The 27504-nt window shown below is 43.8% G+C and overlaps 1 protein-coding gene across 6 annotated transcripts in view; it reads left to right on the top strand.

The window, feature by feature from the left end:
- The window catches only part of LOC126458609 (UDP-glucosyltransferase 2-like), a 622880-nt gene that overhangs the window by 547796 nt on the left and 47580 nt on the right, over positions 1–27504 (top strand). For all 6 annotated transcript variants that reach the window (XM_050095772.1, XM_050095774.1, XM_050095771.1 and 3 more), the window contains 3 exons: positions 15602–15780; positions 19225–19403; positions 27002–27461. In XM_050095772.1, the coding sequence (XP_049951729.1) occupies positions 15602–15780; positions 19225–19403; positions 27002–27461 (818 nt within the window). The remainder of the gene's footprint in view (positions 1–15601; positions 15781–19224; positions 19404–27001; positions 27462–27504) is intronic.

Genomic DNA, 27504 nt, shown 5'->3' on the forward strand with positions numbered 1-27504 from the left:
TTCCATTCTCTTTGTGCCAGTCTGAATCCCTTCACTTTAAACTTCAAGGCACACGAACTTGATAGAGAAACATACAGAAACAACTGTCTGTGGATTAACGGTCAGGCCTGCATTTCTTAATTGTTGAAGAACCTCCTGCAGATGTGGTACATTTTCCTGAGTGAAGCTACTATACACCACTGCATCATTGTGATAATGGTAAACATACATAAATTTTATATCGAAAAATACTGCATCCATTAGATGCTATGGATAGTGGTGTCGGTATGGAATCCAAAGCTAGGACAGTTAAACTCAAATACAATCCATTCAGTTATGAACGCTGTCGCTATCTGTAAACCTTCCCTTAAGGGTATCTGATTATATACTTGACGGAAATCTAAGATGATAAAGAACCGCACTGCGCCAAACCATCTGAAACATGAATGCAAATCGAGTAGCGGCACTGATCTCAATGCTACATTTTAATTTACTTGTTGGTAGTCCAGTACCCGATTACATTAGATTTAGGAAACAGGAAGTTGGAACAGCAACAGAAGACTTACATTTTCGAATGACTGCGCGTTCTAACAACTTTTCCAAACGTTTGTTCAAATGTGTGTGAAATCTTATGGGGCTTAACTGCTAAGGTCATCAGTCCCTAAGATTTCACACTACTTAATCTAAAGTATACTAAGGACAAACATACACACATATGCCCGAGGGAAGACTCGAACCTCTGCCGGGACCAGCCGCACAGTCCATGACTGCAGTGCCTGAGACCGCTCGGCTAATCCCGCGCGGCTCCAAACGTTTACTTACTATCTTTATCTACGGTAGTGACAGTCTGTAGGGTGGCTTTTTAAACAGAGCCTGTTCAGTTAGTTAAATAAAATATGTGTTGTGTCTAGACAAGACAGCCTAGACACAATGAGAGGAAGCTGAAAGGCACGCGCTAAGCTAAAGCAGGATGGCGTGAGGTCAGAAACAGGATACGTAATGAATGCTATAAAGAAAAGTACGTAGCTTCTGGAATACTTAACTTTAATCCATCCTTTTGGTACATCTGGAGATTGTGGCGATACAAGTGAGACTCTTTAGATACATGCAATGTTACTAATGGCGCCTTGCTAGGTCGTAGCCATTGACTTAGCTGAAGGCTATTCTAACTATCTGCTCTGCAAATGAGCGAGGCTTCGTCCGTGTGCATCGCTAGTTACGTCGTCCGTACAACTGGGGCGAGTGCTAGTCCGTATCTCGAGACCTGCCTTGTGGTGGCGCTCGGTCTGCGATCACACAGTGGCGACACGCGGGTTCGACATGTACTAATGGACCGCGGCCGATTTAAAACTACCACCTAGCAAGTGTGGTGTCTGGCGGTGACACCACATTCCTCCCCCGCAAATCGGCGAACGGTCGTGTTATAAGGCTTCCGCCCACCATGGGGAGGACCCCATGTTGACGTATGCGATGAGGTGGGGAGCCTAACAACAGGCGAGGCTGTGCCACCCGCACTCGGCCATTCGGTCCGAGGGGAGCTAGGAAACGCCTGAAAACCTAGTCCAGGGTGCACGTCAACATGCGGTGTATGCGCCCGTAAAGAGACAGGAGGGGCCGAAGTGTCGACCTCCATTGCGTCGGGGTACCCGACGCGCGAAGACGCCATGTGGTCCGGAGCGGGCAAGAGTTCCATGGCGGAGGACGGCTGGTCACGGGAAGCGATCGGCGGCGCGTGACCCTCGGAGGCGCTTGGCGGCTGCAGCGAGGCGTCCACTGCGGGCGGCGCCGGCTGGAGGACAGGCGGCGGAGGCGGCGGCGGCGCGTCGCCATGGGGCAAAATGGAAGGCATCGACGGTAACATCTAGGGATGAGGCGAGCCAGTAGATGGGTCCCCAGGGCGCTGACCGGACGGCACCGTCGCTGAAAGCAGACGGGGAGCGGCAGAACCCGTGCGACGACAGAGGCGCAGCTGATTGAGATGCTGACGCACCTCACCAGAGGCCCCCAAAACCAAATACATCGCGCGGACGAGGCAGCGAAGAATGCGCCCTGCAAGCCAACGCCGTGAACCTCGATAGTTGCGATAGAATACAACGTCGCCTGGAGCAAAAGCAGGAGTCTGCCGCTGCACAGGAACCTGATGCGGCGGATGCAGCAAAGACATCAAGGTTCGATGAGGACGACCGTGGAGCAACTCAGCCGGCGAGCGACCATCTCGGGGCTGAGAGCGATACGAAGACAAAAAGAGCAACAACGCGTCCTCCCGAGAATGCGACTCTTTCAACTTCAACATCTGTGACTTGAAAGTCCAGACCAATCGTTCAGGGGCACCGTTTGACTGAGGCGAAAATGGCGCGGATGTGAGATGTTGAATACCATTGGCCTGGCAGAATGATTGAAATTCTGTGGACATGAATTGTGGGCCATTGTCGGAAACAATAGTCTGCGGAAGACCTTCAATGCAAAAGATAGCAGACAACGCTTGGGTGGTGGCAGTTGACGTCGTGGAAGACATACGGACAACAAAAGGAAAATTACTGAAGGCATCTACCAGAACCAACCATCGAGCATTCCAGAATGGACCAGCAAAATCGATGTGCAAGCGTTGCCAAGGGGAAGTTGCTTTTGGCCATGCAAAGACTTTCCGCGGCGGAGCGGATTGTTGTTCGGCACACGCCATGCAAGAAGAACACATATTCGTAATCGCAGCATCGATTCCGAACCAAGTACAGTGCTGACGAGCAAGTTGTTTCGTTCGCACTATACCCCAATGTCCTTGGTGAAGAAGCCATAAAACAGAGGACTGTAACGAACGTGGGACCACGACTCTGGACTGATCATTATCAGAACGCAACAACAAAACACCACGTCGAACAAAAAGTCTCTCCTTGTGAGCAAAATCGTTTAATGGTCTTGCGACCTCATCACGCAATGCGTGAGGAACATTGCGCGCTCTGAAAAATTTCGGTTGCGCGTTGACTGTCAGTTCCAAATGTGCTTCATAGTTCTTAGCGCAACCAAGGCCCGGTGCAAAAATGTCTGCAAATTCTTCACACAGACGAGAAACACTGTCTGAAGGCACAGTCTGATTCACTCATAGGACCTGATTTACTATAGACATGTTAAACAACTGAAATAAATCTAAACCAAACAAGTTCACTGCAGAAGAAGAACGAAGAACGTAAAATGACACAAGTTTTGTTTGTCCCTTATATGTTGCAAGAAGGCTGCACTGTCCTAACACAGGGATATTCTGACCTGAATAACTATGTAACTTAACATTTGCAGCACGCAACGGAGGTTTGCCCAGTTGTTTGTACGTGTCGTGATTGATCAATGAAACAGCAGCTCCGGTATCGAGCTGGAGTGCTATCACGTGGCAATGAATGTCCAAATCGACAAAAAGTTTGTTGTCCCGCTGACGACAAGAGCGACTGTCTTCTGCAATTTGAACTGACACCGCTACAGAAGCACTAGCGACTTGCCGCTATTTCCGGCGACGTCGACACACAGTATTTGTGGGACGAACACAGTCACTGTTAGAGACAGTGGCACTGGACGAAGTGAAATTAACTACATGAATGTCCATGGGCGAAGGTGCATGAGCCTGAGTATTCTTGGTTCGATTCCGGCGCGAAGCAAAGGGCCTGGAATGGTTGTGATTGTCTGATCTGAGCTTTTTCTGGCAAACACTTTGAACTTGTCCTTTCTTATTACAGTAAAAACAAATAGCTTGGCGTGACGGGCAATTGTCACGCGAATGTCTAGTTGCACACCGCGGGCATGATTTCACTGCATTTGTATGCTGTCACGGCACACCTGGTTTAGAGCGTGGCGGCAGCTGCGCGGACGTGTGCGAGGGCAGTTTACCGGGCCGTGCAGCGCGCCCGGCGGGCCAGTTAATGTTACACACGGCCGGCGAAGTTTCAAATGATTCCTGTGCAAAGTCAAGTGTGTCTTGTCTATCCAATATGTCAATCACTTGTTGAAGGGAGGGATTGACTAGTTTCAAAATCTGTTCCCGTATGCGAACATCAGAAACGTTCTGTGCTATTGCATCACGTACCATAGTATCTGAATAAGGGAGTCCACATTCACACTTAAAAGCACAATCCCTTGTAAGGCCTTACAATGTTGCAACCCACTCCCTATTAGTCTGACCGGCCGTACGTTTTGTACGAAAGAAAGTATACCTTTTTGCAACTACATTAACTGTTTCCTTGAAATAGGCATCTAAAGCAGACAAAATTTCTTCGTAGGACAGAGTTGCTACGTCGCGTTGGGGAAATAATTTCACTATCACACGGTACGTTTGCACCCCTACACACGCCAATAAATGAGGCTGCCGCTCGTTACCTCGAATTCTGTAGGCTGCGAGATGAAATCCAAATTGGCGTGACCACTCCGTCCATGTTTCCACGTCTGCTTGAAAATTACAGAATGGTGGTGCAACTGCATGTTGTGGCTGCGGTAGCGGTGAAGCGGCGGCCGCATCGTTTTGCAGTGCACGTTGACCCTGGACGAGCTGTCCAAGGGCATCCAATAACGCCTGCGTCTGCTGATTCTGCAAGCGATAAAATTCGGACAGTACATCTGGCGAAGCCATGACACAAGTAAATGTAAGCAATTAGAAAGAACAAGACCCTTTGTTGGCTCGTCGCCAAAAATGTTGTGTCTAGACAAGACAGCCTAGACACAATGAGAGGAAGCCGAAAGGCACGCGCTAAGCTAAAGCAGGATGGCGTGAGGTCTGAAACTGGATACGTAATGAATGCTATAAAGAAAAGTACGTAGCTTCTGGAATACTTAACTTTAATCCATCCTTTTGGTACATCTGGAGATTGTGGCGATACAAGTGAGACTCTTTAGATACATGCAATGTTACTAATGGCGTCTTGCTAGGTCGTAGCCATTGACTTAGCTGAAGGCTATTCTAACTATCTGCTCTGCAAATGAGCAAGGCTTCGTCCGTGTGCATCGCTAGCTACGTCGTCCGTACAACTGGGGCGAGTGCTAGTCCGTATCTCGAGACCTGCCTTGTGGTGGCGCTCGGTCTGCGATCACACAGTGGCGACACGCGGGTTCGACATGTACTAATGGACCGCGGCCGATTTAAAACTACCACCTAGCAAGTGTGGTGTCTGGTGGTGACACCACAATATGATATTCCAGCAGCTCAGTAGAATAACTCCCAGTCCACCAGTCAGCAGATCCGGGAATTCAGCGCACAAGTCTTTGATATTTATTTTCAGGATTTCATCTAAAGGAGGTAATCGTTCACCTAAAGTCAGATTTCCCCACGCTACCTGTTTCGGTACTGGGTTTGTTGTAAACCTTATTAACATACTGGCCCATGCCAGCTAAACTGAAATTGCTTTAAAGGATGAGCCAGTCGGTAGGAAAATTTTAATTCATTTTATTAGTTCCCAGAGGTTACTTTATTTTTCAATTACGGCCAAGACATGGCCGGTAGTGTCGGCTGCCTGTAAATTCTTTCGTCCCACGGTTTAGTAACAGGAAGTTTGTATTGCACCCGGCGAACGGTCTGCCCTACGGGAGGCCCTAGTCAAACGACAGGGTTTGATGTGTGGAAAAAGACACAGTGTTTCGATAAGCAAGCAGTGTCACAAGCTGACGATTACTTGAAGAGACAGGGTAACAAAATGAAAAGGGACAAATGTGGTGTGGAAGACCGCAATGAAATGAAATGGAGTTGGATGAGGCACATAGCAAGGCAAATGGACGTCCCACTGCTTATCTTCCAGTCTGGCTGAAATTTATTGCTTGCCTGTTGCATGTGCTCTTGTGGTATGCGTTTGATGTTGTCATAGAGTTTCTTTTGGTATGGTCTATCTCGCGTACGTCGGCCGTCGTAATTTAATATATTATTATTATTATTATTATTATTATTATTATTATTATTTGATTGTTGCCGACTTACATGGTGGGCCTTAATAAAAATGATATTTCATTCAATTTTGATTTACGATTAAATGCTATTGTGAAGTTCTCCTTTTTAACAATATTAATCTTAAATTATTCGTTACATTAATGAATGTTAGACTTGCTGAATCTTAAGATTTGAGCATATAAGTTGAACAATGGAATAAACTTTTCATATTAATTTCCTCGTCTAGTCAGCTCACTTTAAAGCAAAAAATCTTTAGTTATTAATTACAATTACGGCCCACACACGCGCGAGAGTATTTTTTCTTACCTCCGTTAACCATTGCCTCGTAGTCGGAGTCCTGGCTCTTGCTCTCGGCTGTTGTACTGAAAATAAGAATCTTAAAGCTACGTATTTTCTGCAACGTCGGGTGGCTGTGGAGAAAAATGTATATTATCTTAATAGCGGGCGAGTTTTTCGCTTCCGCTAAATTTTTTAAGTTAATATCGCCACGTAATTGCGTCGTTGGCTGCATCGGCCGCTGCGATTGTTGAACTGTAAATTACTCGAATGCAGATTAATTCAAAGGAAGGCGGACATGAAATCGGGATCACCTCTTGCAAATGAAAAGTGAACAATGATATTAAATCAATATATTATCTGCTTAATTAGTACAAATATGCTTACATTTGCCAGCACTCGCAAGATGTCCGTCTACACGCAACCAAGACAAGAGAAGAAGTGAAGACGACTAAAAAATTAACAAAAGAGCGTATCTAGTCGTCTCTTTAGATCATTTTGTTATATTTCTTTGCACTCGAAACTTACACAGAGAAATTATTATAACACGGAGAAAAATTTATGTTCGCCTGAGCGGTTAGTGTCCACTTATTATTAAAATTTTAAATGTCACTTCTTTTTAAATACTGTTTTTTAAGGATTTTCTTATTATTTCGCTGGGGACGCTATATCTACTATCATCTGTTATTGTTATTTTCATCTCTGATTGCGACCATAAGTCTTCAGTTCTGACTGTGACTCTTAATGTTAAGCCAAATGGAAACCTTATCTAAACTGCTTCAATTCTTTATTCCCATCCTTTCCACAGAATCGCGTTTTCTCTACCATACATAAAAACGTACTTAGCTCCAGATGTTGCGTAGTTATAGTATTAAGCCGTGTGGCTAGATCAGCGATATTCCCTCCGCCGGTGTGGCTCATCTTTCCGGTGGTGTGCGCAGAGCGCGCGGTGGCAGCACCTACCAGGCCAATCGGGGAGGCGGGGGGTAAGCTCTAGCAAGTAGCGGGGATTTTGCTTTGGAACGACTATCAGTAACGTCGTTTGCCAAATCTGGCGGACATTACAGGTGCCATGCGAGGCAGCAGGAAGAGCACACCTAAAATGGTCTGTTTACGCGGGTGACGGCGCCGTAGCAAATATCGCCGGCGTGGAAGCAGTCACGTTACTGGGAAGCTGTAGGTACGTTTCGCTTGCTACATCTCATCTGGCACCGGGATCTGCGGCAACTGACTCAAACGGATCAAATGGCTCTAAGAACTATGGGACTTAACATCTGAGGTCATCAGTCCCCTAGACTTGTTGTTGTTGTGGTCTTCAGTCCTGAGACTGGTTTGATGCAGTTCTCCATGCTACTCTATCCTGTGCAAGCTTCTTCATCTCCCAGTACCTACTGCAACCTACATCCTTCTGAAGCTGCTTAGTGTATTCATCTCTTGGTCTCCCTCTACGATTTTTACCCTCCACGCTGCCCTCCAATGCTAAATTTGTGATCCCTTGATGCCTTAGAACATGTCCTACCAACAGGTCGCGTCTTCTTGTCAAGTTGTGCCACAAACTCCTCTTCTCTCCATTTCTATTCAATACCTCCTCGTTAGTTATGTGATCTACCCATCTAATCTTCAGCATTCTTCTGTAGCACCACATTTCTAAAGCTTCTATTCTCTTCTTGTCTAAGCTATTTATCGTCCATGTTTCACTTCCATACATGGCTACACTCCCCTAGACTTAGAACTACTTAAACCTAACTAACCTAAGGACTTCACACACAGCCATGCCCGAGGCAGCATTCAAACCTGCGACCGTAGTAGCAGTGCGGTTCCGGACTGAAGCACCTACAACCGCTCGGCCACGGCGGCCGGCTGGCAACTGGCTTCGTCGAACAAGCAAGAGGGTAAAGGCCTTGCTTGTCCTATAAATTGTGGCCCGAATCGACTACTGGGTTCTGTGCTGTTGACTTCAATTTTTTGGGCGGCCGTTGCTACTCCTACTGAGTGTGTCTTCGAATGTGTTTAATTTCAACTTGCTTAGTACGCAATGTTTTAGTGAGAGCTGTATGTGATGTGATGATTAACGTTTATTAGGGCCTGGAGTGCTGATGCATTCTGTTTGTGGATTGTTGCTGTCAGTTTTTATCCATCATTGAAAACAGTTTGGCTGGTCCTTGTCTAAGTGCTCCTGGTTATTGTATTTGTATCACACAACGAAGTTAAGTTCGGCAGTTGCTATAGATATACATGGATCGAATTTTCCCTGGATATGTTTTGCCATGAATTGCACTAACATTAATGTTACGTTCCTATCTGAAGTAACAGTGTGTCTGAGAGACACGTGTCTAATTATAAATGAGTAGTTTCATACATTCTTACGAGCTACTGAGAGGTCAGTTGTTATTGTGTGTTTAAATAGTTTGAAACTGATTCTGTTAATGAAAGTACAAGAATTTCTTCAATGATTGTGTGTGGATATTGTAATTAATTCTGATTTAATCACAAATTTAAGTGTGGCTATTTGCTATAAGTCGCTTTGTCTTTTGCGCACTCTAGTTACTTGCATTTTGATTTCGTTTTATCGGGACTTCTGCTGTTTGTATTGGTAGCGGGTGCGGGGTCGCAAAGTATTTAAAGGGAATGTGTGAAGGGGAGCCTCTAAGGGCTGCTGCAGGTATGAACAGCCATTAGAGGCTCGCTTCGCACATTCCCTTTAAATACTTTGCGACCCCGCACCCGGTACCAATACAAACAGCAGAAGTCCCGATAAAACGAAATCAAAATGCAAGTAACTAGAGTGCGCAAAAGACAGACTGAACTCCCACAGACGGTGACTCGGAAATACGAGGTGTATTCAAGTTCTAAGGCCTCCGACTTTTTTTCTAATTAACTACTCACCCGACATCGATGAAACTGGCGTTACTTCTCGACGTAATCGCCCTACAGACGTACATATTTTTCACAACGCTGATGCCATGATTCCATGGCAGCGGCGAAGGCTTCTTTAGGTGTCTGTTTTGACCACTGGAAAATCGCTGAGGCAATAGCAGCACGGCTGGTGAATGTGCGGCCACGGAGAATGTCTTTCATTGTTGGAAAAAGCCAAAAGTCACTAGGAGCCAGGTCAGGTGAGTAGGGAGCATGAGGAATCACTTCAAAGTTGTTATCACGAAGAAACTGTTGCGTAACGTTAGCTCGATGTGCGGGTGCGTTGTCTTGGTGAAACGGCACACGCGCAGCCCTTCCCGGACGTTTTTGTTGCGCTGCAGGAAGGAATTTGTTCTTCAAAACATTTTCGTAGGATGCACCTGTTACCTAGTGCCCTTTGGAACGCAATGGGTAAGGATTTCGCCCTCGCTGTCCCAGAACATGGACACCATCATTTTTCAGCACTAGCGGTTACCCGAAATTTTTTTGGTGGCGGTGGATCTGTGTGCTTCCATTGAGCTGACTGGCGCTTTGCTCCTGGATTGAAAAATGGCATCCATGTCTCATCCATTGTCACAACTGACGAAAAGAAAGTCCCATTCGTGCTGTCGTTGCGCGTCAACATGGCTCAGCAACATGCCACACGGGCAGCCATGTGGTCGTCCGTCAGCATTCGTGGCACCCACCTGGATGACAGTTTTCGCATTTTCAGGTCGTCATGCAGGATTGTGGGCACAGAACCCACAGAAATGCCAACTCTGGAGGCGATCTGTTCAACAGTCATTCGGCGATTCCCCGAAACAATTCTCTCCACTTTCTCGATCATGTCGTCAGACCGGCTTGTGCGAGCCCGAGGTTCTTTGGGTTTGTTGTCACACGATGTTCTACCTTCATTAAACTGTCGCACCCACGAACGCACTTTCGACACATCCGTAACTCCATCACCACATGTCTCCTTCAACTGTCGATGAATTTCAATTGGTTTCACACCACGCAAATTCAGAAAACGAATGATTGCACGCTGTTCAAGTAAGAAAAACGTTGCCATTTTAAGTATTTAAAACAGTTCTCATTCTCGCTGCTGGCGGTAAACTTCCATCTGCCGTACGGTGCTGCCATCTCTGGGACGTATTGACAATGAACGCGGCCTTATTTTAAAACAATGTGCATGTTTCTATCCCTTTCCAGTCCGGAGAAAAAAAATCGGAGGCCTTAGAACTTGAATGCACCTCGTACTAGCGGTCGCTCCAGAGATAGTACGACCGTGCCCTTATCGATAAGCTCTGGTGCTTCCACTCACGGGCAAGCAAACCAGCAACTTTGTGACGCTAGTAAATAAAAAAAAAACGAGGCGACAGAACGACAAAGACAAGATGACGGGCAATAAACGGCATGACCGCGAGTCGCGCACAACTCAACCGGGAATCCTGCGGCACGTGATGTTTACCGCCTAATGATGAGAAATCATACTCAGAATATTGTGGAAAGCTGGTGTCCTATGATCGCATGGCTCGTGGTTTGGTCTTCAGTGCACCATGTCCTCCTCGACAAGAGCGCTCGTGAGACCTGTTATCTGGTCGTTAATGGAAAATACATGACACAACTTCCTCTACAAACCATTAGGGGGGGTAGGACGTAAAACGGGCCGACTTGGAACAGGAGAGGTACCACAGGACATTTTACTTTCCACTGTCTATACTTTTACAAATATATTCATAAAATTTTGTCAGCATGACCAGGAAGGATTCAGAATTCACACTCATAGCAGTAGAAGTTCGAAAACAAAACGAAATAAATTTTTTTTACATGTGAAATTTCATCATTTTTTTCACTTACTAATGGCTGCATTTGTTGCTCTAGGTACACTTTCCTTCATAAGTAAGAGATTCATCGATGAACTTTGCACAGCATACAAACCATATTTAAAGGTGTATGAAACTCTAGGATTTTCAAAATCTATTAAAAACTGTGGTAAAAATTGAGGTAATTAAATATAAAATTTTGTGTTTTTTTAAACATTACGTTTAAAATATAACAGCTCATTCGTTTTTTCATAAATTAAATAAATTCTAGAGTTTCATACACCTGCAAGATAGTATGTATGATGTGCAAAATTCGTCGAAGAATCTCTCTAACTTATGAAGAAAAGTGTACCTATAGCAACAAATGCTGCCATTATCAAGTGAAAATGATGATGAACTTTGACACGTAAAAAAATTTATTTCGTTATGTTTTCGAACTTCCACTGCAATGAGTGTGAATCCTGAATCCTTCCTGGTGATGCTGACAAACTTTTATGAATTTATTTGTATAAGCATAGACACTGATTATTAAAATGTCCTGTGATACATCTTCTGCTCCAAGTCGGCCCGTTTGACGTCCTACCTCCCTTAAAATAACTGATTCACCGCTGTGCGTTCGTTGTCACACGCTTGATACGGCCAAATAATGACTGATGAGTGGATCTTCTGCATAGGCGTGGCACCTGATTCTAAAGACGCTTGCCTTTCTTCTACGTACGGCTCCCCGTGTCATTACACCTAAATCACTTCGGTTCCCAGATGAGACTTATTTCCCACGTACGAAGACTACCGCTGCGATCTTGATAAAAGGCCCCTCGATCTCATATTTTTTCCTTGAAAGCAATAATAGTGGTATTGATTTTTGGACTTTCCTGAAAGAACGCTTTACTTTTCTCGTGCGCCATCGGCGATACCGTCAGTACTACAACTTTCTGGGTAGTGCCTTCTTCGATCCCCACTGCAACTGGGGTGTCACAGGTATGAGAAGGTGATTTCAAAAAAATGGTTCAAACGGCTGTGAGCAGTATGGGACTTAACATCTGAGGTCATCGGTCCCCTACAACTTAGAACTACTTAAACCTAACTAACGTAAGGACATCACACACATCCGTGCCCGAGGCAGGATTCGAACCTGAGACCGTTGCGGTCGCGCGGTTCCAGATTGAAGCGCCTAGAAGTAGATTTCAGTATGATTGTGTAATACCTAGACTTGGTCCAATGTACCGGCAAAATGCAACATTCTTCGCGACGAAGTGCCTGGAATATGCTTGACTGTCTTAGGATTCAGTGTAGCCTTCATTAGTCAAAAATGGTTAAAATGGCTCTAAGCACTATGGGACTTAACGTATGAGGTCATCAGTCCCCTAGACTTAGAACTACTTAAACCTAACTAACGTAAGGACATCACACACATCCGTGCCCGAGGCAGGATTCGAACCTGTGACCGTAGCGGTCGCGCGGTTGCAGCCTGAAGCACCTACAACCGTCGGCCACACCGGCCGGCCTGTGTACTTCAGTGAGTGGGGCTTTCACGCAACTGAGTAATCTATTTTCGAATGTGAAACGTCTTTTCCTGTTTGCCATTGTTGGTTGGAGTTTCTGTCTTGCTTGCGTTTTCGTTTGTCTACCGGTGTCTGAATTACGTATTTTACGTGTTGCAATGGACTGTTGTGTTTTATTGAGAGGTTAAATTGTCAAACGTCTCGCTGTTTCTTTAACGTTAAATATTTATTGTTCTGATAACGCTGAGGCTGTCAATCAGATGGTTCCATATGAGTAATGCCATCCATCGCAGATTGACGTTCGATTCTGCAAGGTCGAGTGTAGCAGTTGCCAAGACTATGTGAAGTCTTTGATGTCTGTTAAGCTAATTGATATACATCTCATGTATGTTCGATTTTGCAGAGTGTCGTGTTGGATATTTATTGTATAGAATATCTCATCTGGTTGTAAATATATCACCACTCGATCCTGTAAGGTTTAACGCACCAGTTACACTTAAGTTAATCTAAGCGATTTACGTGACTTATATATATTTTAATTAAGTAATATTTTCATGTGAACTTTACTTAACGAATTTGGTGATTTATTGTAAATGCTAGTCATGATTCAGAAGAAGAAAGTATAACAGGTTGCCTAGTTGCACTAATTGTAGATTTGCATGTTTGTCATGAGTCTTTGGTTTCATATTCATCCTTTGCGTACAGTATCGTGATCTTTGCTGAATCAATGTGGCTAAAATAGTATGGGCATCTGAGTTTCGTTGTACATACTGTATAATGAGCATGGGTCAAATATTCATTTTGCTCAAGTTAAATGTCATTAATTATATTTCATTGACAATGTATTGTTAACTTGTCCAATTGTGATAAAGAGTTCTTTGAGATCAAAGTGTGAAGTTTTTCTTACAGTTATGTGTAATGTCTTGATTTGGTCATTTATTAACGACTGATGAAGTCATATTTGGCTATTAGAACCACTACCACCATTAACTCCCCACTCCCGCGCTCCCTGCCATGTCACCGTGACTGGGCAAATGTTTTAGGGTGCGGCCAGCCACGCACGCCTTGTCAAACTTAACGTGGAGCGCACGTGGGCCACGTGCGAGAAAAGCCCCCGCCTGTCAGTGGGCTTTGCTCCGTCCTTCTGGGAAGCACCCAAAACATCACGACGTTTCACTTAGCACTTTCCGTTCAGCACAACTCTCTGAGTAAGGTAGAGTCGTAGCGTCACCGCTCTTTACGTTTCGATACCTGTTCGTGGCTGAAGTACGTGCGCAGCTTCAGTGGCTATTTGCATAAAAAGAGGCTGTCCAGCAATGTATCGTCACAATCCCTTAAACTGAATGGGAATGACAGAAGAAGAAGGATGAGAATTCTCAATTCGCATAAGTTATGAGTACTGCTTATTTGCTATGAAACGACTTTACAGTACCATACAAAAGGAATTTAAATATTAAGATGACAATGAAACAGCAAAAAATTGCAACGATTGACAGATCGGTTTCTTTTCTTTATTCCATTGTCAGCTGCAACAGTTGGCAGTGGAAATGAGTGAAAAGTATGGAGATCTCATACGTTACTGCAAATTACGTTGGTTAAATCAAGGAACACACCTCGAACCATTTTTGGATTTAAAACTCGCTATTGTCAAATTTATGAAGGAAAAGGGAGTGCAGGAACGAAAATTGGAACGCACTCGACATTTCGCATTTTAAGTGGACTTGACTGTACACTGCCCACAGTGAGACATTGCAAGCTAACTTCTTTCTGATTTAATGGGGATGCATTAAAAAAGAGAATCGTGTTGTAGAAGGGACACTTTATGAGAAAGACAGTCCAGTTCCCTAAGCTCACTGACGTTAAAGAAAGCGTGAGGTCTGAAGAACTCAATGAGGCCTTACAAGAATTGCAAAGATAGTTTTGTAAAGGCTTCGAGGCCAGTGCCAGTCTCACATCTGTTTTCAATACCGTGGCCCGCTTCAATTGAATGCGCCTCTGTCCATGTGACGATGTAGCTTATTGACCTGCGTGCTAACTCCAGCTTTAATGAGGAATATTTTTGCGTTACAACTGTCCAGGACCTGCACATCGATTTCCTCAGCTATATTTTTCTCCATAATGAGGTTACAAAAGTGTCACAATATTTCCATCGACACATTGGTGTAACACAAATATTTTCGACCATGAAAGTAAAGAAGTCAACATCACGTGGCAACCATATGCAAACCATATATACGAACCAAAAGTATTTTCCGTCTTCAGCGTGCCAAAAATGATTAATTAATACTGAAAACATGTTTTGTTGGTAATCTGTGGTATTGAGAAATATGGAATATAAAACCATGTCGTATATAGCGCAACTGCACTGCCAGTTAAATATGGCGCATTTGTTATTTTCCCCTCTTGCCCCTCGAAGCGCTGAGAGAGAGGCGTGGTGGTGATGGAAATGTGGAGTGAGGCTGAGCGTCTCTTCACTCGGGCCACAGCATGGGCCGCCAGCGGAAATATCGGCAACCCTTGTTCTGGAGTATCTTATCGTTGTGACAAATATGAGTCGTTATCTCCCGAGCTGTATGGACCGATAACACATGACTAGGAATCTCAGAAACATTATGCACTGCGAATAATCACGGTATACGTTGTAAAAGGGTAGGTTTGGAACTTTTTTGCGTCAAGAAGCTTTTAATGTACTTACAAATTTCAGTATATTTATTGTAAATTTGCAAATTTTTCTGTTACACACGCACATAAACGCACGCACGTACGCACGCACGCAAACACACACACACACACACACACACACACACAGGGCGATGTTATGTATGACATACATCAAAGCAGACTGAGAAAAAATAGTTACAACATGATAAATAGTGACCTGCTCTCCGTACGAAAGTGAATATAGCAGGTTATGCACGTCAAAGTGTTTCACGTATTGCGGCATAGTTATGGAAATAGGAACAGGGGGTCCCATACTGACCAAATATTGCTGTAGACGATTTGTAGTATCTTACCTGTTTCGTTAGCAAAATAAACGAGATTTTTGTCCCTTTCATTATTTTAGTCACTTGCCACCAAGCTATTGAGAGATAATGCTGTTTTACTTGAGTAGTATTAGGAAATTTCATACCTTGTTTGCTATGCAAATTTCAGCTGCACTGTATATGTAGCTATTAAGGTGCGCACGCCTTAGATGTAGTTGCGATTTCTTTCAGATTCCTTGGTTCTCTCGCATCTCCTACTGCTGGTATTGGTGCACAGCTCCTTCGCCTCCAAGATACTGGTCATCGCACCATCGCCTGCCATAAGTCACCAGAAACCGTTTCATACGCTAACTCAGGCTTTACTTCAACGAGGCCACGAGATCACTTTTCTTACTACGAATCCTCTAAAGGTAAGTTTGCACAGAAATTCCTTTTAAGAAAGTTGCAGTGTAGACTACTGTAATGATATCCTGAGGGGCATCTCGTTCGCCCTGCGAATTCTTTTAAGTAACATGTTACGTACGATAAAACGGGGATGCAAGCAAGATAAAAAAAAATGGTTCAAATGGCTCTGAGCACTATGGGACTTAACATCTGTGGTCATCAGTCCCCTAGAACTTAGAACTACTTAAACCTAACTAACCTAAGGACATCACACACATCCATGCCCGAGGCAGGATTCGAACCTGCGACCGTGGCGGTCGCGCGGTTCCGGACTGAGCGCCTAGAACCGCATGGCCACCGCGGCCGGCAAGCAAGATAAAGGAAGTCAGAGTGACGTTCAGAAATTTCTGTGTCTAGGTAGTCAAATATGAATCATCTTATATGAGGATGGATAAAATGTTAGCTTCCCACGTCCCTCTGATAATGACGTCGCTAGAGACGGAGCACAGGTTTGGAATGCAGTATGACGGGGATGGAATTCGGCCGTCTCTTTTTTTTTCAAATTAGTCCTCCCTGCATTTGCCTCAATCGATTTAGCAAAGATATCAATGTGAATGGCCAGAAGGGATTTGAACCACTGCTTGCATTTAGGCCGCATCACGCTCCAATATCCGTTATATTGCCATATTGCTAGTCTGGTCTTAAATAATAGAAAATAATCTCAAGTCAAATCTCTTAGTGTGTATTACACTTCAGTGGATTTTCATTGAAGGGAGAGTTTTCATTGCTCTTGACGACATGATGTTGCAAGAACTATTGTGGCGCATTGCCACAGTTGCTGATATTATCTCACTAGACTTCTCTAATAAGAATGGTACCACACCTGGAAGTTTCTCTTAGTACACGTGGAGCGAACGCTGAGAAGCCTTAAGTTCGATGAAAAATCATCGAAGTACTTTAGACCGCCTATCGAGTAGGAAAATCGCAGGCTTCGAATGGTTCAAAGGGTTCAAATGGCTCTGAGCACTATGGGACTTAACATCTGAGGTCATCAGTGCCCTAGAACTTCGAACTATTTAAACCTAACTAACCTAAGGACATCACACACATCCATGCCCGAGGCAGGATTCGAAACTGGGACCGTAGTGGTCACGCGGTTCCAGACTGAAGAGCCTACAACCGCTCGGCCACAGCGACCGGCTCGCAGGCTTCGCAAACAGTAATTAATATAGTAGCAAATGAAGATTTTCTTCAGGGCGTAGTGATCTCTCTCACAATATTGTCTTCATTGTATGTTATCCGACTATTTTTAACATCAGTTAACTCAAAAAAATAAAATTTGGGATAGTTTTTCTCTGCGATACAAAATGTAGTCCACATTTTTTTTTCTTTCGTTAACTTCATATTCAGTACAACACACTGCCAGCATTCCTTTTCTTCAAACTTTCATCAATGAAACCGAAAAAGTAGTACTAGTTATTGTTCAGAAAGAAAAACCAGCAGCTGGACGACTTTCAGACATTGTTATGTTCGGCAGGCAAGGCAAGTTAGCGAGGGGTAGTGGATGAACTATACGGTCAGCCAAGTCACTTTCTCGCTTCACACTGAAACCGATAAAATTATGAAAATGTACTGCGTTGAAGTAAAGTGTCTACACATATAAGCTCAACATTTTCTCATTAACCACTGGACCGATTTAACCAGACTAGGTACATATAACATTTATTTTCTGGAAAAAAATCGCTGCGGGGGTACGAACCACACACCCATCAAAGGGGTTGGGTGGGGATGAAAACCCATAGTAGCCCACGATGAGTGAATATCATTGCTTGAGTTATCCATCGTTTGAGTGGCAGGGTCGGAGAACAGAGAGAGGGTCCGGTGGACAGAGAGGAAGAGAAGGAAGAGATGGACGGCCTGGGGTTCAGCTCACGGCTCTCCTGCCCCTTTGTCAGTTTTCGTGATCTGGAGCTGCTGTTTCTCAGTCGAGTGGCGCCTCAGTTGACGTCACGAGTGCCAGTCGCCCCTCTAGGAAGAAGCTACACTGAGCACTCAACTACCGTTGTGGATACTTTAAAACTGTAGTGTATTAAGATACACAATGTGATCAAAATTATCCGGACAGCCCCAAAAAGATACGTTTTTCATATTAGGTGCATCAGCGAACTCAGTAGATATTAGACATCGTGGGAGAGCAGACTGGGGCACTGCGCGGAACTCACGGACTTCGAATGTCATCAGATGGTTGAGTGTCACTCTTGTCATACGCCTGTACGCGAGATTTCCACACTCCTAAACATCCATAGGTCCACTGTTTCCGATGTGGTAGTGAAGTGGAAACGTGAAGGGACACGTAGGGCACAAAAGCGTACAGGCCGACCTCGTCATTTGACTGACAGAGACAGCCGTCTGTTGAACAGGGTCGTAATGTCTAACAGGCAGGCATCTATCCAGACAATCACACAGGATTTCCATACTGCATCAGGATACACTGCATGTACTATGACAGGTAGGCGGGAGGTGAGAAAACTTGGATTTCATGGTCGAGCGGCTGCTCATAAGCCACACATCAAGCCGGTTAATGCCAAACGACGCCTAGCTTGGTGTAAGGAGCGTAAACATTGGACGACTGAACAGTGGAAAAACGTTGTGTAGAGTGACGAATCACGGTACACAATGTGATGATCGGATGGCAGGGTGTGCGTATGGTGAATGCCCGGTGAACGTCATCTGCCAGTGTGTGTAGTGACAACAGTAAAATTCGGAGGCGGTGGTGTTATGCTGTGGCCGTGTTTTCCATCAAGGGGCCTTGCACTCATTGTTGTTTTACGTGTTACTATCACAGCACAAACCAACGTTGGTGTTTTAAGCATCTTCCTGCTTCCCACTGCTGATGAGCAATTTTGGGATGGCGATTGCATCTATCAACATGATAGAGCACCTGCTCATAATGCAAGGCCTGTGGCGGAGTGGTTATCCCTGTAATGGACTGGTCTGCACATAGTCCTGACCTGAATGCTTTGGGATGTTTTGGAACGTCGCCTTCGTGCCAGGCCTTACTGATCCTCATCGATACCTCTCCTCAGTGCAGCATTCCGTGAAGAGTGAGCTGCCATTCCCCAAGAAACTTCCCAGCACCTGATTGGACGTATGCCTGCGAGAGTGGAAGCTGTCATCAACACTAAGAGGGGGCCAACACCAAATTGTATTCCAGCATTAGCGATATAGGGCGCCACGAATTTGTAAGTCATTTTCAGCCAGGTGTACGGATACTTTTGATCACACAGGGTACAATGTGAGTTAACATCATAACATTCTAAATTATATTACCTAAAAGACACTGGCAATTATCAATGGGTAAGGGGTAGGACCTACCAGAGCAGTTCAATAAAAAATGTTAACGTTCTGCTTTCTAGATTAAACACTGTACAAAAATAGAAACTGAAATCATAGGCTTATCTTCTTTGCAGCTTGCTCATGAGAATCTAACGGAAATTGACCTGTCTCCAGCTTATGAAGTTCAAAATGAGGTTAATTTTGTAGACTGGGCTTACATGTCACCTGTGGAAACACTGAACCTGATTTTGGACGTATGTAATGACGTGGTTCGAGTGCAACTGAGTCAGCCAGCGGTACAGGATTTTATCAGGTAAGTCTTTTCCAAACATTTTGAGCTAAAACATCTTTTTCTTGGTAGAATCACTTTCAAAATCTCATGCAAAAACTGTGTGCTATTATCTTCTCTATAAGAACGATCTCCGCTGTCTGTGATACTGAAACGTCTTTGCTTTAATGACTTCCATCCCAATTCGCATATCATATCTGACACACTCTCTCCCCTATTACGTGATAATACAAAACGAGCTGCCCTTTTTTGCACCCTTTCGATGTCTTCCGTCAATCCCACCTGGTAAGGATCCCACACCGCGCAGCAATATTCTAACAGAGGACGAACGAGTGTAGTGTAAGCTGTCTCTTTAGTGGACTTGTTGCATCTTCTAAGTGTCTTGCCAATGAAAAGCGACCGTTGGCTCGCCTTCCCCACAATATTATCTACGTGGTCTTTCCAATTGAAGTTGTTCGTAATTTTAACACCCAGGTACTTAATTGAATTGACAGCCGTGAGAATTGTACTATTTATGGAGTAATCGAATTCCAACGGATTTCTTTTGGAACTCATGTGGATCACCTCACACTTTTCGTTATTTAACGTCAACTGCCACCTGCCACATCATACAGTAATCTTTTCTAAATCGCTTTGCAACTGATGCTGGTCTTCGGATGACCTTACTAGACGGTAAATTACAGCATCATCTGCGAACAACCCAAGAGAAGTGCTCAGATTGTCACCCAGGTCATTTATATAGATCAGGAACAGCAGAGGTCCCAGGACGCTTCCCTGGGGAACACCTGATATCACTTAAGTCTTACTCGATGATTTGCCGTCTATTACTACGAACTGCGACCTTCCTGACAGGAAATCACGAATCCAGTCGCACAACTGAGACGATACCCCATAGGCCCATAGCTTGATTACAAGTCGCTTGTGAGGAACTTTGTCAAAAGCTTTCCGGAAATCTAGAAATACGGAATCAACTTGAGATCCCCTGTCGATAGCGGCCATTACTTCGTGCGAATAAAGAGCTAGCTGCGTTGCACAAGAACGATGTTTTCTGAAACCATGCTGATTACGTATCAATAGATCGTTCCCTTCGAGGTGATTCATAATGTTTGAATACAGTATACTCTCCAAAACTCTACTGCAAACCGACGTCAATGATATACAAAAATAAACTCCCAACACCTTCTACATATGAACAAACTGTCTACCAAATTTAACCAGCAAGTAAACATTTGAAACGAACGTTGTTCCGACTTGCGCCAGCGTTCAATTCAATGAATCTGTTTTGGTAACTCATGTTACCAGCAATTTTGGCAGAAAGCCTATGCCCAACAAAGTCTTTGTACATAGGTTTAGCTTTACAAACAATCTGCGCACATATTGTTCCGGGGTAACGACAAGCGCCGACACGAAGGTCGAGAACGATACAGCAGAGAGGGTTGTGAGACGACGTCAGCCAATAGCACGCTGACTGGGACGTCACCACAACAGGAGCGGCATGTACGTGAACAGAATAAAAGAGACGCGCCGCCTAGCCACGGCCGCACTAGAAGAGAGGACTAGGAGAGGCGCGCTAGAAGAGCCACAGTGATACTGAAGACAGCAGTCACTCATGAACTTGTGTAATTGGCTTGCGTAGATATTGTGGCTATCAAAGGACATTGTTAATTTGCATGTCGCCAATTGCTTGCGACCTATTATGTAGAAACGGAAGTTAAGTATTGTCAATTCAATTAGTATAATAAACTCAATTAAATGATTTGCTTGTACGAGGGTTAGAACTTTAATAGTGACAACTACTTATGTACAGCTCGTACAAAATAGGTACGTGTTTCAAAGTTTTACTCACTTTCAAAGTAGTCACCAGCGTTGTGTATAACCCCTGGCCAGCGATGTGGAAGTCGTAGGATACTCTTACAAGGGAACCTCCCCATCGCATCCCCCTCAGATTTCGTTATAAGTTGGCACAGTGGATAGGCCTTGAAAAACTGAACACAGATCAATAGAGAAAACAGGAAGAAGTTGTGTGGAACTATGAAAAAAATAAGCAAAATATACAAACTGAGTAGTCCATGTGCAAGATAGCTAACATCAAGGTTGCTGTGAGCTCAGGAGCGCCGTGGTCCCGTGGTTAGCGTGAGCAGCTACGGAGCGAGAGGTCCTTGGTTCAAGTTTTCCCTCGAGTGAAAAGTTTAATTTTTTATTTTCAGGCACTTGCCCATAATCAACTTCGCTCTCCAAAATTTCAGGACATATTCAGATTTACTTGGACACATGCAGGATTTGACGGACTACACACGGAAAAATTTGAAAACGTTAAAAACATATGTTTGGCAGAGCACAGGGAAAACTGTGCTACTGTGAAACTGTTGCATTCCTTTGTTGCAGTTTATGTGACAAACTCTTATGTTTGCATCACTTTTTTGGGACTGATTATCACATCCACAAGAAAACCTAAATCGGGCAAGGTAGAAGAATCTTTTTACTCATTCGCCAAGTGTACAAGTTAGGTGGGTCGACAACATATTCCTGTCATGTGACGCACATGCTATCACCAGTGTCGTATAGAGTATATCAGACGTGTTTTCCTGTGGAGGAATCGGTTGACCTATGACCTTGCGATCAAATGTTTTCGGTTCCCATTGGAGAGGCACGTCCTTTCGTCTACAAACCGCACGGTTTTGCGGTGCGGTCGCAAAACACAGACACTAAACTTCTTACAGTGAACAGAGACGTCAATGAACGAACGGACAGATCATAACTTTGCAAAAACAAAGAAAGTGATTTCTCGCTCGAGAGAAGACTTGAACCAAGGACCTGTCGCTCCGCAGCTGCTCACGCTAACCACGGGACCACGGCGCTCCTTAGCTCACATTCTCTTTGATGTTGCCTATCTTGCGCATGGACTACACAGTTTGTACATGTTGCTTATTTTTTTCATAGTTCCACACAACTTCTTCCTGTTTCTCAATTAATCTGTGTTCAGTTTTTCAAGGCCTATCCACTGTGCCAACTTATAACTAAATTTGAGGGGGGTGCGATGGGGAGGTTCTTTTGTTAGCAGTGCCAGTTGTGTTGACAGTTCGAGCGGCGCGGTCTGCTGCCCGACGAATTTGTAGCAGTTCTGAAGCGAATGCCGTGAAGTGTTTCCTTCAGTTTAGAAATCGAGTTGAACTCACGACGGCTTAAGTCAGGTGAGTGTAGTAGGTGGTACAGCACTTAGCAACCCCATCAGTCAAACAAATCAGTATCAGCTTGCACTGTACGTGCTTCAGCATTGTCCTGTAAAATGATGGTCAGGTCCTTCTGTCTCTAAGCTGATCGTAGATTCTGTTCCAAAATTGAGCACTACTATCAAAACATATTCTGAGTGGTCTAGACATAGCACCTTTGGTTAATAATTGAAACGTCCTCGATACTGGGTTCGAGCCCCACCACCGTATAAATTTTCGTCAACTGGCGGCGGAAGACTACTGGCATAAGAAGTCATCCTAATTCTGCCAAACAGGCCGGAGGAGTGGACAGAGGTTCAGGGTATTTCTCACCTTTGGGTGAGAAACTGACCCTAAAGGTGGGAGAACCAGCAATGATCAACAGCATTAGGATGTAGAAGGCTGTCAGAATCACTGCATTAAAAATTCGTTATGTGTATCCACAAGACATGAGACCTGTAATTGAAAAAGTGTCATGATAGTCTCTCCATTGTCAAAAGCATCCGGAATAGTCCCCCATTCGGCTCTCTGGGAGGGGACTGCAAAGAAACAGGTGATCATCAGAAGAAGGCTGAATAACCAACGAAAGTATGACGTTCTCTGTGTCGGTGCACGGAATGTAAGAAACTTGAACGTGGTGGGGAAGATAGAAAAACTGAAAAGGGAAATACAAAGGCTCAGTCAATGAAGTGAAATGGAAGGAAGACAAGGATTTCTGGTCAGATAAGTATAACATACTATCAACCGCAGCAGAAGATGATACAGCGGAAGTAGGGTTCGATATGAATAGGAAGATAGGGCAAAGAGTGTTTTACTGCAAACAGTTCAATGACAGGGTTATTGTCATTAGAATCGACAGCACACCCACACCGACAACGATGGTTCTGGTATACGTGCCGACTTCTTAAGCTGAAGATGAAGAGGTAGAAAGCACATTCGAGGATAATGAACGGGTAATGTACTACGTAATGGGAGCTGAATATCTAATACTCACGGGGCACTGGAATTGAGTTGCAGGGGAAGGCGTGACGGGAAGTCTTACGGGACACAAGGCACAAGAAATAAGGGAGGAGGCGACTAACTGAGGTCTATAACAAATTTCAACTGATAATAGCGAATACTCTGTTCCAGAATCAGAAGAGGAGGAGGTATACTTGGAAAAGGTCGGGTTATATGGGAAGCTTTCAGTGATGTTACATCGTGGTCAGACAGACGTTCCTAAATCAGATAGTGGATTCCAAGGCGTACCGAAGAGTGGATATAGGCTCAGATTACAATGTAGTAGGCAAAAGTTTAAGAGATCAGTCAAGAAGAATCAATACGCAAAGAAGTCGAATACAGCAGTACGCTTGAAGTTCTCTAAGGAAATGGCTTCAGCAATAAGGACTAGCTCACTAGGCAGTCCAGGTGAAGATGAAAAAATGGAAATCACAGATGTTGGGGAAAAAAACATTGGTACAAAGAAGGTAACTGCGAAGAAGCCATAGATAACAGATGAAATATTTCAAATGAACGATGAAAGAAGGAAGTAAAAAATGTTCAGGAAAATTTTGGGCTACAGAAATACAAGTCACTTAAAAATGAAATAAATAGAGAGTGTAGGGAATCTAAGACATAAAGGCAGCATGAAATACGTGAAGAAATCGAGAAAGAAACGACTGTCGGAAATACTGACTCAGCATATAGGAAAGTGAAAACAAACTTCGGTGAAATTAAAAGCAAGTGTGGTAACATTAAGAGCGCAACGGGAATTCCACTGTTAACTACCGAGGAGGGAGCGGAAAGGATGAGATTTGTCTCATGTGATAGGAGACATAGCAATTTATTTAGAAGAGATAGGAGATGCAGTATTAGAATCGGAATTCATACGAGTTTGGCTAGACTTAAGATCAAATAAGACAGAAGGGACGGATTATATTCCATCGAAATTGCTAAAATCATTGAGGGAAGTGATTAAAAAAACAACATTCACATTGGCGTGTAGAATGCATCTGACTTTCGAAAAAATATCACCCACACAATTTCGAAGACTAGATTTGACAAGTGCGAAAATTATTGCACAGTCAGCTTAAAAGCTCATGCCTTCAAGTGACTGATAGGAATAATATCCAGAAGAATGGAAAAGAAAATTGGGATTGTGTTAGATGATGATCAACATGGCTTTAGGAAAGCTAAAGGCAGTTCTGACGTTGCGGTCGATAATGGAAGCAAGACTAAAGAAGAAGCAAACCCATTCATAGGATTTGTCGATTTGGCAAACGCGTTCGAAAGTATAAAATGGTGCAAGGTGATTAAAATGATGAGGAAAATATAGCTAAGTTATAGGAAGAGACGAGAGGTATACGTGTGCAAAAACCAAGAGGGAATAATAAGAGTGGAAAAATCAAGGAGGAAGTGATCGGATTGAAAAGGATATAAGACAGGGATGTAGTCCTTCATCTTCACTACTAAATCTATAGATGTAAGAAGCAGTGATGGAAATAAAAAAAGATTCGAGAGTGGAATTAAAATTCAGAGTAAAAGGATTTCAATGTCATGATCCGCAAATGTCATTGGTATGCTCAGTGAAAGTGAAGAAGAATTGCTGAATCTGCTGAACAGAATGGGTAGCCTAATGAGAACAGAATATGGATTGAGAGTTAATAGGAGAGAGGCGACAATACCGAAAAGTAGCAGACATGTAAACAGCCAGAAACTTAACATCAGGATTTATGATTACGAAGTAGATGAAGTTAAGGAATTCTACTACCTAGGGAGCAAGTTAACCAGGGACGGACATCAAAAGAAGACTAGCACTGGCAAAAAGGGCATTCCTAGCCAAGAGAAGTATACTGGTATCAAACATAGACCTTAACTTGAGGAAGAAATTTCTGAGAATGTGTGTGTGGAGCTCAACGTTGTATGGTAGTGAAACATGGACTATGGGAAAACCGGAACTGGGGTGAATCGAAGTATTTAGGATGTGGTGCTACAGGCGAATTTTGAAAATTAGATGGTCTGGAAAGGTAAAGAATTATGAGATACTAAGCAGAATCGGAGAGGAAAGGAATATGCGGAAAACGCTGACAAGAAGCATGGAGAGGATGGTAGGACATCTTTTAAGTCAACAGCGAATAACTTTCATGGTATTAGATGGAGAATGGTACTACAGGAAGCTGCAGGGGGGAAAAACCTGTTGAGGAAGTCAGGGACTGGAATGCGTCCAGAAAATAATTGAGAACGTAGGTTGCAAGTGCTACTTTGAGATGAAGAGGTTGGCACAGCAGAGAAATTCGTGGCGGGCTACATCAAACCAGTCAGAAGACTCAAAGCAAAAAAAAATATCAGATTAGATATTCTGACAAGTTAGCGTACTGACAGTGGCTTGCGAAGCAAAGTGCAATGCAACGTACTTCTTCAGGGTGGTGTCTAGATGCCTTTAGTGGAGACACGCAAATTCAGGGTTGACGGCAGTTGGTGATGTATGCGGTACATTATACTGTATACGTTAGTTGAAGAGTTTAGTAATATTTTAATTTACTACACGTCGAAAGTGCTTTAATGAAAAGACCATGGCCCACAAAGGTATTCCGAAACTCTTGTGGTGGCATTTGTCAGGATACCTGACACAGAAGCTTGTTGTTGTTGTTGTTGTTGTTGTTATGGTCTTCAGTCCTGAGACTGGTTTGACGCAGCCCTCCATGCTACTCTATCCTGTGCAAGCTTCTTCATCTCTCAGTACTTACTGCAACTTACATCCTTCTGAACCTGCTTTGTGTATTCATCTCTTGTCTCCCTCTACGATTTTTACCCTCCACGCTGCCCTCCAATGCTAAATTTGTGATCCCTTGATGCCTCAGAACATGTCCTACCAACCGGTCTCTTCTTCTTGTCAAGTTGTGCCACAAACTCCTCTTTTCCCCAATTCTATTCAATACCTCCTCATTAGTTATGTGATCTACCCATCTAATCTTCAGCATTCTTCTGTAGCACCACATTTCGAAAGCTTCTATTCTCTTCTTGACCAAACTATTTATCGTCCATGGTTCACTTCCATACATGGCTACACTCCATACAAATACTTTCAGAAACGACTTCCTGACACTTAAATCTATACTAGATGTTAACATATTTCTCTTCTCACAGAAGTTTAACTCTGAGAAATAGCATATTTATAACCAAGATGTTTCTAGGCTAAGGCTCATTTGATCAATTGACTGCATATCTCGCCATCTATTCTCATACTGAACGTAAGACACTCATAATATTTTCTTCTGTAATATTGTGATAGTTTTGCTCACTTGGGAAGCGTAATTAGAAAATTATTACAAAAAATATGTAGCTTTTTAAATATAACATTTAAATTATGAAAATTTAGTTGGGTTTGACTGTTATGTACCTGAAAATGAATTGTTTTGCGTAATATCTTTGCAGGAGAAAACCCACTTTCGACCTGATGATCATCGAACGACTACAGTATCAAGCCTACTACGGGCTGGCCCACTTGGTCGGATCGCCTCCTCTGGTTGGTTTTGTGACGATGACTAATTTCGCACCCGTATACCATATGTATGGCAGTCCCATGAACCCTGCCTATCTGCCCGATCTCTGGGTGGGATTATCTGATCATATGACCTTCTGGCAACGTCTGTACAACACTTACTTCTATCTAAGGCTCTATTACATGTGGTTCTGTCGAGTAATCCCAGAACAGGAGAGCGTAATGCGAGAATTCTTCGGAGCGGCACCACCACCAGTTTACGAGACGGAGTTCAACTTCAGCCTCCTCATCACCAATAACGACTTCTCCTTGGAGTACGCACGGCCACTGACGCCGAACATCATTGAAATCAATGGCATCCACGTACCGGTGGAAGTCGAACCGTTATCTGAGGTGAGTTACGATGATTATTTGTAAGCTGGATAAGTAAAACACA

Source organism: Schistocerca serialis, chromosome 2 (assembly GCF_023864345.2).
Source record: "Schistocerca serialis cubense isolate TAMUIC-IGC-003099 chromosome 2, iqSchSeri2.2, whole genome shotgun sequence".
In the NCBI taxonomy this organism is placed as follows: domain Eukaryota; kingdom Metazoa; phylum Arthropoda; class Insecta; order Orthoptera; family Acrididae; genus Schistocerca; species Schistocerca serialis.